Source organism: Anabrus simplex, chromosome 1, assembly GCF_040414725.1.
Source record: "Anabrus simplex isolate iqAnaSimp1 chromosome 1, ASM4041472v1, whole genome shotgun sequence".
Lineage (NCBI taxonomy): Eukaryota > Metazoa > Arthropoda > Insecta > Orthoptera > Tettigoniidae > Anabrus > Anabrus simplex.
Window position 1 is genome coordinate 1,300,950,222 of NC_090265.1, and position 15,859 is coordinate 1,300,966,080.

The following is a 15,859-nucleotide window of genomic DNA, read 5'->3' on the forward strand; positions in this document are numbered from 1 at the left end:
TCTCGAACCATTCCTCTGACACATCATCAATTACTGAGACAAGAAACTGGTACCTGGGCATGACTCTGAAACTATGTTTAGTACAGTTTTCTTAATATAAGATGCACACATTCAATGTCATTCTGGAAAATATATTGAATGCCACTTTCTACCAATATTTTATGGTACACCGCTTGTTCAGGTAACTATACAGCATCATATCATTTGTGTCAATCCCTCCCATAAACCTACTGTAATAACAGATCATTCTAGGTTTCACTGTCACAGTTTATTGCCCCTGCTTCCTTTTTATCTTCTCTTGATCATTTATTTCCATGTTTGTAGACAGTAAAATCACAGGGAATTTGTGGAATTTCTTCTCTCTGTTAGCCAAACCAACAATGTTGCCTTTCCTCATGTATATCTTATTTCCTACATCTAGTTTTTGTGTCAATTCTGCTGGAATACCTTTGCTATTACGCCTTAGAGTCCAGTAAAAAATGTACCTTCACTGTAAAGGTACCCAACAAGAGGGACACTTGAAAAAAAGTTGTCCATGAATATGTGGTAACCCTTGTTTAGTAGGCTGCATAAATTTAACAACTTCACTACTACACAGTGTAACCTAAGCCTTTTTCTTTAACTTCTTGTTTATCTTCCGTAGAATTTGCTCCTTTATAACAATGACAATTCATACAGTAGTTGCCATAAGACCTATCAGTGTCGGTGTGACGTAAAGCCATTAGCGGCATACAGTAGTTTGAAAGTGAATCACAGAGAACCCAAAGTCTGATACCCCACTTGTGGTGGTGTTTATTTGGAATATATTGCAACAGTCGAGTATGATTTTTGCTACCTATCAAGCTTTCATCAACTGATATTTGCTGGTGAGATGTGTAAAAGTATTGGAAAGGATTGTTAATATGATTTACTCTTCTTCTTCTTCTTCCTGATATGTTTCTGCTTATAATTTAAAGATAAAAACTTCATTGTTCCGTATTGAAATTATTGATGTTAAAAATTAAATAATTGAAAAGGAGGTTCAACCTATTCAATACTTAAAAGAAGGAAATGCAGTAATCACATTCCTATTTAAATGGGACCGGTTTCGACCTTAGTCCAGGTCATCATCAGCCATAAAAAGATGTACAATGTTTATGAATATTGGAGGTCAGTTTCACACTTTGATAGGCACAAAGACACGACACCACATTCTGTATGCACAAAGTCACAACACTATCAATTAATATACGACGTTCAAAAATAACTAGAAGTCGCAGACGAATAGATTTGTAGTAGAAAGCCGCCAGCTCCTGGTGATCAGCGCGGCACATTCAAGGTCGAACGCCAAAGTAGAGTGGAGAATCTTTTTGAAGGTCTAGAATTTGTCACGTACTTAACTTCCCGCAACCGTGACCTGGACTAAGGTCGAAACCGGTCCCATTTAAATAGGAATGTGATTACTGCATTTCCTTCTTTTAAGTATTGAATAGGTTGAACCTCCTTTTCAATTATTTAATTTTTAACATGTTTCTGCTTATGCAAGTCATTTTTCTACATGATTTACTAAAGGTTGAAATTTACCACATGGATCATACTTCGGATCATTGTTCTTCAGCAACTTACTGTTACTTACTTGAACAGCATGTTGAACGTGTTTGTTACACAGACGGAGCCAGACGATGTGTTTAAATGGGTTTAAATTGAAGTGGGAATTCATCTCTATTTATATCATGATCTTACATGATCAAATTAAACTTCCCTGAAACCACCTAATATCAAGTGAACAAGTGTCACCCATACAGACAGCATAAAACAGCACAAATTCACTTAACCCAGATGTACACAGACTAGACTATATAACGAATTGCTGGAATTTTAAGAATTTTCTATTAAAGAATTCAATTGTAATATAATTTTAACTTATCTCATGTATCATTACAGTAATGTATTTTATAATGTGTTAAAATGTGTTTTAGATGTTTTAGGCATATGTATATAACTGTTTAATTTGTACCTAAGGCTGATGATGGCACATAGATGCCGAAACTAGTACCATTTGACATGTGACTGAATCACAATAAAATGTCATTGTATTGAATAGGTGGACCTTGAAAGAATTTTAATTTACTGTAATCCCACTTTAATACAGAACCCAATGAAATTCATAACTATAAGTGGGTTGGATATTTTAACCTTAAGTGGTTAATTCCCTTGGCTTGGGGACTGGGTGCGTGTGCTGTCTGCAACATCCCTGCAACTCACACACCACAAATAACACTATCATTCACCACAATAACACGCAGTTACCTACACATGATAGATGCCGCCCACCCTCATCGGAGGGTCTGCCTTACAAGGGCTGCACTTGGCACACAAAATTATTATTATTAAAACCGGTGTTAAGCAAGGCTGTGTGATAACCCCCACTTTGTTTTCCTTGTATGTTGCCGCTGTCGTGGAACTTGTCAGAGATGATCTCCCCCTAGAAACACATATAACTTACAGGATGGATGGCAAACTTTTTTTCGACCCGTATAAAGGCAGGAACTCCGACATTCTCTGCAGCATTAGTTGAGTTACAGTAGGCTGATGATAATGCTGTCATAGCTCAGGCACAAGAAGAGCTTGTGACAATCCTGAATGCTTTTTCTGCTGTGTACAACAAGACCAGACTCAAACTGAATATCAACAAAACACAGGTCCTATACCAACCAACCCCTAGGGAGGTCAAAGAGATATCAATGTCAAAATTGATGGAGTGAGCCTTCAAGTTGTAAACACCTTCCCATACCCTGGCAGCACCCTCCCATTAAGCGCAAATATAGATTAAAAAATCCAACACACAATTAACCGTGCAGGAGCATCCTTTGCTAAGTTAATATCTCAAGTTTTTGACAATCATGATGTCAGTATCACAACAAACATTCTTGTATAGAATTCTGTAGTAGTTCCAACCTTACTCTACAGATCTGAATCCTGGACATGCTACATTGGACACCTTAAGAAGCTGGAACAATATCATCAGCGTTGCTTGAGGAGAATACTGTAAATAACTTAGCAAGACAGGCGCACAAATATCAGCGTTCTTGAAGAGGCACACACCACCAGTATAGAATTGATGTTTTTAAGACGATGGACAGGGCATGTAGTTCGCATGCCCAATAATCACATTTACAAACAAGTATTTTACTCTCAGCTATCAGTAGGTAAACGCTGCGCTGTGTAGGCGGTCAGAGGAAGCAAATTAAAGATATAATCAAGGCTAACTTGAAGAGAGAGAACTTAGCCCTCGACTATTCATCCTGGAGATCACTAGTCCATCATGGGAGATCACTAGTCCATCATGGCACTCTATCTTTTGAAGAAAACCGCTAACGTACAGCGAATGACAAGAGGCAATGTAGGAAAGAAAAAGAAGTGCTGAGAAGAAATAGAAAGAACATGACTGCTCCACCTGGGACTACCTGTCATCACTGTGTCAAATTGTCTAGCTCCCGCATTGGACTGTATAGTCACCTTCGAACGCATAGATGAAGAGGTATTCTGTCTGGAAGACAAACCTACTCGATCACGAGTGTTTGCTATCATCATCACTATCTTCACCCATTTAGCATGGTCATCATTTTCATCTGAACTTGAACCGAGTCACTCAGCATCCGTCAGCGTTATTAGTCATGCAAGATCTAACTTCAGCACTACTATCACTGTCTTCGTACTTACTGCGAGCAACATTCTTGTGTTGTAATCCAGATGTCGAGGGCTGATCTGAATCGAAACATGGGTCTAAATCACTTTCATCATCAGAGAAATCTGATAAATCATCTAACAAGTCATCGTCAGAGTTCTTGTCTAGTTCTGCCTCCAATTCGCTACTTGTCATATGTTTGCGAGAAACACTCATTATTTACAAAGGCAATGGCTGTATCACTCAAAACGGAAATCAACACTCACAGTAATTATCCACTTGGAAAGGAAATATCATAAATAAGCAAGCAAGCAAACAAACAAACAAACAAACGATAAAACTGAGAAGAGTGCACTAGGTTTTGCTGCTACACATGGTTTACATTGAAACTGCAACAGCAGACTGCACAGCTCGGCGATGAGGTTAGCGTGGGCTGGTTGCTCTACATTAGATGTGCTGCATTCTACTTGTTGGTGTTTATTTCGTGCTTTTACTCATATTCAATCGAAATTTAATCTAACAGTCCCAAAAGATCTTCAAGACATTTAATATACAGTCATGTTAGCCATGTGTTAAAATATTTGGCCTACAGATATCCTCTCATTCCATTGATGAAATATCGCCAGCTGGTCTTTTTAAGCCAGTGTGACCATTGACGATATATCATCAGTTGGTCTTTCTAGCAAGAATTGTCACTGATGATATATCATCAGCTGGTCCTATAAAGGTTTAAGTACTTCTACAGTTTACCACTAACAACTTTATATCATCTTTACTTGACTTCCAGCTTCCAGTTATCTCATCTCCCCTCCCTAGCTCACCCCTATTTTCCTGAATGTACCCCTCTATAAGCCTTCTAAACAAACCTCCTAACTTATATGTTCCACTTCAGTTCAAGTGAAGGCCATTCGAGTGCAGATCCCTACCTCCTACTCACCCATTAGGATCTACAAGTCTCACTCCCAGTTTCTCAAATACCCACTCCCCAATCACTACTCCTCCTAGAACGTATCCCACTGATAATCTCCACTTTCTTAAACTTCTCCCATGCTGCATTAACAAGATACCACACATTCCCAACTATGTTGTCTTAAGTTGTTGGTACCAACGTGAAAACGTACCACCTTTTGATTACCCTCCTCCTTCCCTTGCATCCTTCTCAACATCTGCCTTTACCTAGTTCCTGGATAACACTCCTTCCCCAGATCAGTCATCTGGAAGAGTAGCAGAAAACTTGGGATATCTCCTCACCAAGATTCAAATGTTGTATATAAATTGCAAAAGTTGTGTCCTCATTGGAGATGGTTACTCTGAATGATTTGACACAACCAAGGGAGTATAACAAGGAACTGTCTTTTCACCCCTTTTATCCATAGCAGTTATAGATACCATTCTGAAAGACTTGCAGGGAGTAGGAAATGGAGAAGTACAGACTTTGGTGTTTGTGGATGATGTTGCAATATGAGATGAAACTGAGGAGTACAGAGTATGCTTAATAAATTGTAGAGAACTAAGTTCCAATAATATGGTATGAAAGTGAACAAAACAAAAACTTAGGCAATGAAAATTAGCAAGGAGAATTCTGGTAGCATTATACAACTGCAAGGCTAGCAATTTGAAGTAGTATATCAATTCAGATATCTATGATTGAGTCAGAGGTAATGAACAAAGTAACCAAAATCCAATTTCTACAGTTTTGTGTAACATTTTGACAGGAAAGGAAAGTTCCACTAAGACCAAAACCACACCCCCACAAGTTATATCTCATTCCCATTCTTACATGTTCTTTGGATAGATTCATGCAAACATCAGAGGACCTTAGGACTTGTGAGATGAAGTTTCTTAGAACTCTCTTCTGTAAAATACAATTTGATCATATAAGGAATGAAGAGATCTGAATATACCTAGAAAAACTGAACCTATGGGGGGGTAGACTAAGGACATCCAAACTTAAATGATTTGGGCATGTTAAAGAATGAAAAGCAGAAGAATACGGCATGCTTGTATGGAAAGAAGACTAACAGGCAGGAGACTGGTAGGAAGACTGAGGAAAAGATGGAAGGACTAACTCAGGGGAGATGTGGAGAGCATAAGATGGAATTGGGAATTTGTCATGGACAATGAAACCTGCTTAGGCAGGAAACACTGGAGAGAGCTCATTTACAACCACCCTACAATTATTATTTTGTAACTCTGAACTATTTATGATTATGTTCTTCCATTGTTATTATCTACGTTATGTCAGTACATAGGCAAAGAAATTCACATTCAAAAAATTATGTATATTACCATTGTCTACAGTGGTGATAAGTACGTATCTGAAACCAAGTTTACAGTCACGAAAGCAACTTGTGGATCTCTATGAACAGAAATTAATTTCAATTAAAGATTTCCATAGCAGTAATTATTCTAGATCAATCCAAAAATGACTTCACTCTTTAAAAACAAAATGATTCTTAGTAGTTCTGATACCTTAAGAATACATGTAACATGGGTGGGAGCCTTATCGGCCTCGTCCACTACCAACACATGTCCATGTTTCACAGCTTGCACCAGAGGAGAATCCTCGTATATCACCACACCATCACGTACTGTAGGCTGCAGGGTTAATGTCTGGACTGTGGTATCCCTGTTAAGAAGTAACATGAAAATTTGGAATATTTGTAACATTCTTACAAATCCTTAACATTATGTGAGGTGACAGGCTACTCAAAATATATCCAAAATATTAAAAATTAACACAGCATATACTGTGACAAAATGGTCTTCTGAAGAAAATAATAGATGGAAAAACAGAAAAGAGGAACCGTAGGGGAAGACATTGTATAATCTACACAAAAGAGATAATGAGCAGCATGAGCTGCACATCATACTGTAAACTGAAAAGGTAAGCAGACATGTGAGAAGAGTGGAAAGCTTAAGGCAGAATTAGAAGAACATTAAGTGTAACATTTACCTTCTCTTAAATATGCTTAATGTTCCTGTCTTTCTAAATAGGACTTCTTTTACCTTATTGTAATGTATCAGAATTACAAAAATGTGAAATGAGGAACAAACTTTAAAATAATATAATTACATGCAATAATGAAAGGTCAGTGAGCCTCCGTGGCTCAGGCGGCAGCGCGCCGGCCTCTCACTGTTGCGTTCCGTGTTTCAAATCCTGGTCACTCCATGTGAGATTTGTGCTGGACAAAGCGGAGGTGGGACAGGTTTTTCTCTGGGTACTCCAGTTTTCCCTGTCATAATTCATTCCAGCAACACTCTCCAATATCATTTCATTTCAACTGTCATTCATTAATAATTGCCCCAGAGGAGTGTGACAGGCTTCGGCAGCTGGCACAATTTCTATCCTCGCCGCTAGATGGGGCTTCATTCATTCCACTCCTGACCCGGTCGAATGACTGGAAACAGGTTGTGGATTTTTAATGAAAGGTCGCATGTGATGTATGAGTTAGATTATCTCTTTCATCTTATGCAATCACTTCAATAGTTATTGGAATTATTATTACAGTATTTGACCCCTGGAAGGGCCTGGTGCAGGTATTTCGAGTTAACGTCTATCAGGCGACTTGTACATCAGTGAGGACAGGGCCCTGCCTATGATGAATTTTAATGTTGAAGAAGGCACACGCACCCAGCTTCCATCGGAATTAACCAATGAAGATTAATATCCCCGACTCTGGACCAAGCACACTAACCATTTTAGCCTTGGGGCCAAACAGTTACTGAAATGAAATATATCAGTTTTTCATTTAACAAGTACCAGGTAAAACCAATTATTCAACAGTCTTCAGTTCTTCATATTTACAATTGGCTGTATTCTGGGGGGGAGGGGGGGGGGGAATCCTGCTCTTGTATTGAACCATATCATCATATGCTCCAATTAATTATGTATAACACTGCAGATATATTTTATTTAAAGCATCATTGCATGGAAGGAGACAAAGGCCGGAATGTAGGAGAGCCACGCCCTAGGTAGAGTCAGCCAGTATAGATCCAGAAGAAATGGATATTTCAAGTTTGAAAGGAGCTGTTGGCTGAGAAGTTGTCACGTAGACCCTTGTTCTTGAGTTCAAATTTAAATGACCACAGACTGGAGGGGAGGATATTTGAACATTGGGATCCACCAAGCAGTGAAATCAGGCTGACCAACTTCGTCTACCCAGGAGTGGGATCATTTGAATATACGATGAGAAATCCGTCACGGAGCTATAATTCCACAGTTTTGAATTGATTAATAATTGAGTATAGAATTACTATCTACCTGAATATAATAATGCCTAGTTGTGTTCTACTGATTATAATACACATTTAAACATAAAGCTGTTTGAACTGGCTTGGCAGTTGGAAGAGGAGTTTAAGTGTTTGATTGGGAACCCCCGTCACAACGGCGACACTGTGAGGCTTTAAAAGGTCCGGTGGAAGGGGAACCGTGCTCATTTGGTTCTCAGTCATTCTGATGCACTTGTGAAATGTTTGTCAGTCGCATGTTACTCGATGTCGGTTGATGTGTTTTTGAACCCCGCTGCACGCTAGAAGCAAGCTCTTTGTGTCATTAATTCAGCCGCACACTGTATGTGCGTAGTGCAAACTGTTTAATTCACTTTGTGGCTCTAAGTATTTTAAAAGACAGTTACCTCTATCTTGACTTTCTTGATTGTGATGACACCAAGGTGCGGGCTGGCGTAAATTTAAACCTTGCGAAACATGAAACGATGAGACTTTTGCTCGATATCTGCGAGTGAACTCACACGTGTCTATATTTTCTGTTATTTCCAATAAACATTCGGGTCGCGCTTGCGGGTCGCGAGATTACGTGTGCGTACCGTAATTGAAAGTGCCGCTAAGAAAGACAGATTCTGCCCGGGCTTTGATCCCTTAAATTAATGGTGTACAGATTGAACTAATATTTGTCCACAGGCTGTAGCCAATGGCAGCTAAGTATTAAGGGTAGAATCCTGTGCACGGGCACAACTAAGCGGTGAAGCAGACGTGTTCTAATTCAACTACACTGCAGGAGGTTCCAGTATCAAAAGGACAGAAATGGCAGTACCTGGAGTCGACAGGATGACCGTTCAACCCCTGGAGATTGTCGTCATGATGGGCTAAGGCCGTTATGACAATAACGGTCATGTGAACGTCGCTGATGGCAGGTGTCGGCGAAAGCTAAGTTTTTTATATCCATTTTAGGATGTTGAACATAGAAATAATACACTTGTCAGATTATTTTTCAAGTAGAATGCCTTCAATTAAATGTCAGCCAGAGTGCCACTTGCTTAGTTTCATTTTATTAAAGTACATGTGTTCAGGACTAATGCATGCTTTAGCCTGTGACAAGTGCATATAATTTAGGTAGATGGGATTGAAGGGACAAGATAGGATAGCTGGAGGTGTGTTTTTCATTAGTGTTAATTTGTGTATGCCTTTTTTTGAGCATTTATTTTGATTTGATAGAGATATTTGGATAGAGTCCTTACACATTCAATAGGCTGTACACCCTCTGTGTTGCTTTGGGTCAGAGTAATTATTAACATCAGTAGAGCAGGATGTATTTTATATGCATGAAGCATGAACTTTCAGGTTCGGTAACGAGATGTGCGGTAGAGCTGTATTCTGAACCAAGGAGATGTTAGTTGAGAGGCCAGTGTTGCCCACGAATTGGTGAGGTGAAGGGTCGAACCAAGGATATGTTAGTTGAGAGGCCAGTGTTGCCCATGAATGGCTAATGAGGCCGTAAGTATTTGAGATAGGCATGAAGCTGTAATTACTTGCTGAGAGCAAATTGATGTGTGTGATATAGCCAGCATGTGTATTTGCTTAATGAAAGCAGTGGCTATGCACTGTTATTTGAAAGAGAGGTTTTGTGTCTCGTGTTAGAGATGGAATATCGGCTTAGACCTGGCAAATATGTGTGCTTCCCAGTGAAGGTAGCTAGAGACAGCTGACAAGCTGTGAGCCCTTCAAGTGAAAGTATTTACGAGGCGAGACTGCTAACTTCCATGAACCCTGTATTCCTCTCGCCAGTCAGTCAGATGTTTTTGTGTCACAGCTGATAGTCCTACCCACGTGGAGAGAGAGAGAGAGAGAGAGAGAGAGAGAGAGAGAGAGAGAGAGAGAGAGGGAGAGAGAGAGCGAGAGAGAGACTGCTGTGTTGTGCCTTGTTTAAGATGCAACTCCACAATGCCTATACTTATCGGAATCATATCCCTATAACTCTATCATGAAGTGTACATATTCACGTGTTTTTGCATTGCAGGCTCTCTCTCTCTCTCTCTCTCTCTGTGTCTTGTCTGTGTATTTCATTGTCCAGTGTCTATTTTGTTTGTGTCATGATTTTATCCTGCTTTAATTAATGTGATTTTAGCTTGATGGCTAATTGTTGAGATGCCGGTTTCCGCATTGGTCCATTTGCATATGGGTCGGATCCAAAAGTAGAATCAGTGAATTTTGGTGGGATGATTAGGGATGGCCCTGAACTGGTTGTTTTATTTTCCTTTGTGTCCGATTTTTCTTGGAGTGTATATATGTAAAGTTAGATCACATACTGTGTATTGTTTTAATACTGAGGCAGCAAATGGACGGTTTAATCATTGAGTCTACGGGCAGCGACATAAGAAGTTTAGCTAAGTCAACACACCATCTAAATGTAACGTAATCCAAGGTTCCCGTTTATGAAGTTTTGTTAACATTTCCAGGTCGTTACCCGATTGCTTTTGTATCAACTTTGTCTTGTCAAATGTACTTTTGCTTATGTGCGTGTCACATGTTTTTATGACCGATTTGGGGTCGATTTAATTCATTAATATTTTATTTTATTAGTGTGAATCAAATTTATGTTCTAAGCCCAATAAACCCATCATAGTCCTTAATCTGCATTCTTATTAAAAAATTAATGTAGTCATATTTTCTGTCCATATACCCTTTAGTATAAGTTATACTTTGAGAATTTTCTTGTCGCCTACCCTTTTCGAACATAACCATGCGCACTTATCCTCAGTTTAGCCCTATTTATGACAGGATGTGGTGTGGTATATGTATGTTTTGTCTCGGTAAGGAAACTCTAGTTAGTGGTCTTGAAGTGTAGACTTTCTTGTTATCCCACATCAAGACTGAATATCTGTCAAGATGGCCCCACAATGAGTGTTGATGCCTACTGATGAATCTGAGAAGTAGAAACAACCTGGACAGGATATGGGAAGAGATGGATGTGGAAGAACTGGAACTGGTGAGGAGAGAGTCTATCCATTTGAAGATGTGGAGATTGTCCTTGTCTCCGATTTCTGTGGCTCCCTCTTCCCACACTGACCTGCCACTGTGTTTGTCCTATTATACGTTTTCCTTTCTTATTCCTCCCTCTCTGACTTGATTCGACATTTGTTTGTTCCTTCTCTACAAGGCAATTAAAATTTATTTTTCCACATGGTTTCCTGCTTTGGAAATGCATTTGTCCCAGCGTATGGGCAGGTTTTTGATGCCCTCATCGTAAAAAGAACAGGGTTGTGTCACCAGCCAGTTGCGCATGAAGTCTTCCACACTCTCCTCATCTTCAAATCGTTGCCCTTCTAGAGCTTCTTTAAGCAGTCCGAACAAATGGAAATCTCAGGGTGATAAGTCTGGGCTATAAGGAGGATGGTCAAGTGTAGTCCAGTGCATTTCCTGTAGCCTGGAGACATTTAGAACTGCAGTATTGGGCCGCACATTGCCATGGAGGAGGATGACCCTCGCCTGGTTCAACAGCTCGCAGTAGTAAGCAGCATTGACTGTGCGTTGCTCATGCAAAAAATCAATCAGCAAAATGCTTCACTGATCGAAAAAAATGGTTGCAAAAACCTTGCCAGCTGACAATCAAGTCTTGGCCTTCACTGGTGCTGCCTCCCCTTTCTTCCACCACTCCTTACTGGCTTGTTTGGATTCAGAAGTGTAGTGGTTGACCCATGTTTCATCGCAGGTGACAATCCGACTCAAAAATGCATCACCTTCCTCCATAAACCTTGCTGTAAGCCTCTGACAGACCTCCAAATGTTTTGACTTCAGATTTTCGGTCAAAAGGCAAGGGGACCCATCTGGAAGACACTTTATGGAACTGTAGGTCGTTTGTGATGATTGCTTGACAGCTCCCATAACTGATTCCGACTTGTTCTGCAATTTCTGATACTCTCACCCGTCAATCGTCGTCAATAATGTCTTTAACTGCACAAATGTTTTCGTCTGTAATGCTGGTCCGAGGACGGCGATCGTGTTGCTGATTTTCCACATGTTCTTGTCCTTCCTTGAACTTTTTATGCCAGGCAAACACACCCATCCTTGACAATTTTTTATTACCGAACTGTGCAGTCAATCTCTGGCAAATTTCCTCTGCTGTAACTCCTTCAGGAGCAAGAAATTTTATAATTATGCGTTGTGCAGCGGAGGGATGCACCTGTTGCTCCGACATCGTGAGCATTACTGATGAAATGGTGGGAAATATCTAACAGCATACTCTTCCCACTCCTAATGGTCTCCCCTATGCACAGCAGAAGCACAGGACCTGTCTTACCAACTGTTGATGTTCAGAAACAAAATTCCCATTTATATTTGATCGACCTTCATATCTTTATTAGAAGTCTGTAACACATCTCTACATAGATATAAATTTGTTTATGCACCAACTGACATCAGAAAATTAAGCACAATTCTGAACAGAATATTTATGCACCTCAGCAACTACTAGCTACCTTCATTGGAGGAATAGGACAATATGAGTGTCAGGTGATCAATAGGATAAATTTCACCACCTTTAATATTGATTTTCATAACTAGATCAATTTTCTTCATATGAAGTAGCTTATCAATTATGTCATCATCATCATCATCATCAATGTCCCACTCCAGTCACCCGGGTGTGGTTAACAAGCCTCCTCCAATCCTTTCTGTCCTTCCACTTTTCCTGCTTCATTACTTCCGCCATATCCAATCCAACTTCTCTAATGTCCTTCCAAATCTGATCCATTCACCTTCTTCTCAGTCTTCCAACTGGTCTCTTTCCAATTCCCTTCCTGCCACCTGTTCCTTTCCCATTCTTTTTACATGTCTGAGCCATCTCAGTCTTGCTTTCTGTATGTTCCGTACTAGTGGTTCTATAATTAGCTCTTCTCTGATTTTAATATTTTGAATTCTATCTCTTCTTGTCTTTTTAACCAATATTCATAATTACCATAACAAGGCTGAAACAAATGCACACTTCTAATAAAGGAAAATAAATACTAATCCACTAATCAAACACTTTATCACACAGACAACAGTCAACTATAATTGTTGATCAAACTAAATCATTTATACAGCAGAATGTTTCACCGACCTGTGAAGTTGGATATACTCTCGAGGTCGATTCAGAAGTTGGAGAAGCCTGTCAGCCAGTTTGTTTTTGCCTACTCCTTGGTTGCCTACCAACAGCAAGTGCTCTCCCAAGCAGAAATCCTGAAGAAGCCACTCCAGAGTAGTCACATGCTGTAATCAAGAAAACAAAAACTGAGAATGGGAACAAAAGTTATAAGATGAGCAACCCCAAAAGACAAAGTCCATAGGAGCATTACAAGTTAACATCACTTTGAAAAGTGAAGGAACATGAGAAATTCTTATTGAAATAGAAATGAAAACAGCCCTTAGAATGAAAGTTCAATGAAATACATAAAAGCTTCCCCATACAACCGTAAAAGCTTATCAGGAAATAAGAAACCGTGGTTGGTAACAAGCCTTCAAAATGGGAATACTACAACAAGATAGAGCACAAAGAGACTGAGAAGATTTCTGGATGACATATGTCACTTTTCACGCCTATGTCTTCTCATAAATAAGAAAAAGGACACACACAATAGAGATGATCATCTGGAATACTGAAGGAACCGAATCAATCCTGAGGATGTTATCCGACAATTCACTATTCAACCAAGATCTATTGAGCAAAACCTTGCGTATTAATGCATACTATTCCTCCACGTGTTAGCAAAACTCTTCCATAAAGGTAGACCTTCAGGTAGTGTTTCATGTTTCTACAAACCGTATCTAGGTTAGGCAAGAGAAACCTGACTGAGGACTCAGTCACTGTTCTACTAGACATCATAATAGTAGGAATATACCTCTGGCTCAATTTATAGCCAATGAAAAGCAACCAACTAAGAGTTGAGACACCTCTACACCCAAGGAGCAATACATGGTTTTCATTATCACATCTGTAACAGGAAAGGCTATCATCAAGTGTACAGTGAATTCATGTGCGAAATCTGTGGGCTATAGAGTAAAGTAAGGTAATTTGGTGATAATTTTAGATTATGGCAACATACAGGGTAAAATTATATTATTTATTTCCTTTAAATTCTAAGTACCACATAGAACAGAATATTAGCTATAGGTTTTGATCAGGAAAGCTTTCTTGCAATTATAGTACTTCATTTTGAACTCTTATGTAATTTTGTGAAACACAATTGAGTCAGGTTATTTGGTGATACATATAGGTAATTTGGTGATAGTTATTTTAGAACACTTTTACTTTTAAGTGTTGTATAACTACATTTCACAGGAATTTTCATCTTATGACAAGTCCTCACAACACATGTGACACATATATGAGATTTGGCAATCTTCATGCATATTTTGTCTACAAGAGCTGCACTGAATCCACTTTGCCTCAGTTTTGCATTTTGAATCATTAGAATACATTTTTTTTTGCCTATGACACTTATCCACTCATCATCTAACTTTACACCTGAAGGTCCAGGAATCAGTAGGTCAACATCAGCCTTCCTAGGTAGTCTTTCCTCCTACTGTTGCTGCTCGGGAGGGGTGTGGCACGTCGCGAAAGACTCTCTCCCGCTTTTTGTTAGTCTTTCATGTCTTGGTTCCAGTGGCGGCTCATGAAAAAATCATCCAATGTGCTACAAGAAATGCTAAATACGCTGTTTTCAATCTGCATATTGCCATGATGAACAACTCATAAGTTACTTCAAACTTGTTAATAATAATAATAATAATAATAATAATAATAATAATAATAATAATAATAATAATAATAATAATTTAACAGCTTTTCTCACTATTTCTTCTTCTTCTTCTTCTTCTTTTATGACCACATAGGATCACTTTAGTCAGTCCGTCGTTCAGGTCTCTTTGAAGGGATTGTTCGGGCTTTGCGGTCCTCCCAGTACTTCTTCAGACGCTCCGATCTTCGTGCCCTTTCCTCAGTTGAAAATGTGCGTGTTGTTGGTTTGTTTTGTGTAAGGGTAAAGCGGAGGTTTGTATTCTTGAGTTTTGTATTCAATTTTATCTTATTTTTGGTGTCTTCTGTTGTAAGGCCTATTTCCTTCAGATCCTCTCTTACTTCTCTGATCCATTTACATCCTGTTGTGGTATTTTTTGAGACGAGATTGTGTTGTACTAGTTGTTTCAGAAGTCTTGAGTCCTGCATCCTCATGATATGTCCAAAGAATCCCAGTCTCCTCTTACGCATAGTATCTGTAATGGGTTCTAGCTCTTTGTACACGACTTTGTTAGGTATTAACCGCCACTGTCCATCTTTCTGATATTTTTTGTTGATACAGGTTCTTCCAATCCTCCTTTCAATTTTCTGAAGTCTGTCAGTCTTTGATTGTTTATTCAGGTAAAAGAGTGTTTCTGCTGCATATGTAGCTTCCGGTTTTATAACTGTGTTGTAGTGTTTTATTTTTGAATTTATTGATAGACATTTCTTTTTGTAGATATCCCATGTTAATTTTTGTGCTTTAGCTAATCTATTTGTTCTTACTTGGATTGAGATTTTTTCATTTAAGTTATGTGTTATTACTTCTCCAAGATATTTAAACTGAGTTACTATTTTGATTTTATTACCATTTATGGTGACTTCTTTTAGCTGTGTTGGTTTTTGGGGCATAATTTCTGTTTTTTCAAATGATATTTTGAGGCCAATTTTATTTGCAATGTTTTGAAGTTCTGATATCTGGGTTTTTGCTTCTTTTATGTCCACTGCTAGTAATGCTAAATCGTCAGCAAAACCCAGGCAATTTGTTTTGATTTTTCGGCCAATCTTTATTTTGGGGGGACATTTTCTAAACCATTCCCTCATTACCATTTCTAGAGCACAGTTAAATAATAGTGGTGAGAGCCCATCTCCCTGCCGCAGTCCAGTTTTAATTTCAAATGTCTCTGATGTTTCACCCCTAA

The 15,859-nt window shown here is 39.0% G+C and overlaps 1 protein-coding gene across 3 annotated transcripts in view; it reads right to left on the reverse strand.

The window, feature by feature from the left end:
* The window catches only part of c12.2 (von Willebrand factor A domain-containing protein c12.2), a 753,464-nt gene that overhangs the window by 253,710 nt on the left and 483,895 nt on the right, over window positions 1–15,859 (reverse strand). For all 3 annotated transcript variants that reach the window (XM_067137710.2, XM_067137711.2, XM_067137712.2), the window contains exons 15-16: window positions 13,005–13,153; window positions 6,140–6,296 (exon numbers count right to left, since the gene is read on the reverse strand). In XM_067137710.2, the coding sequence (XP_066993811.2) occupies window positions 6,140–6,296; window positions 13,005–13,153 (306 nt within the window). The remainder of the gene's footprint in view (window positions 1–6,139; window positions 6,297–13,004; window positions 13,154–15,859) is intronic.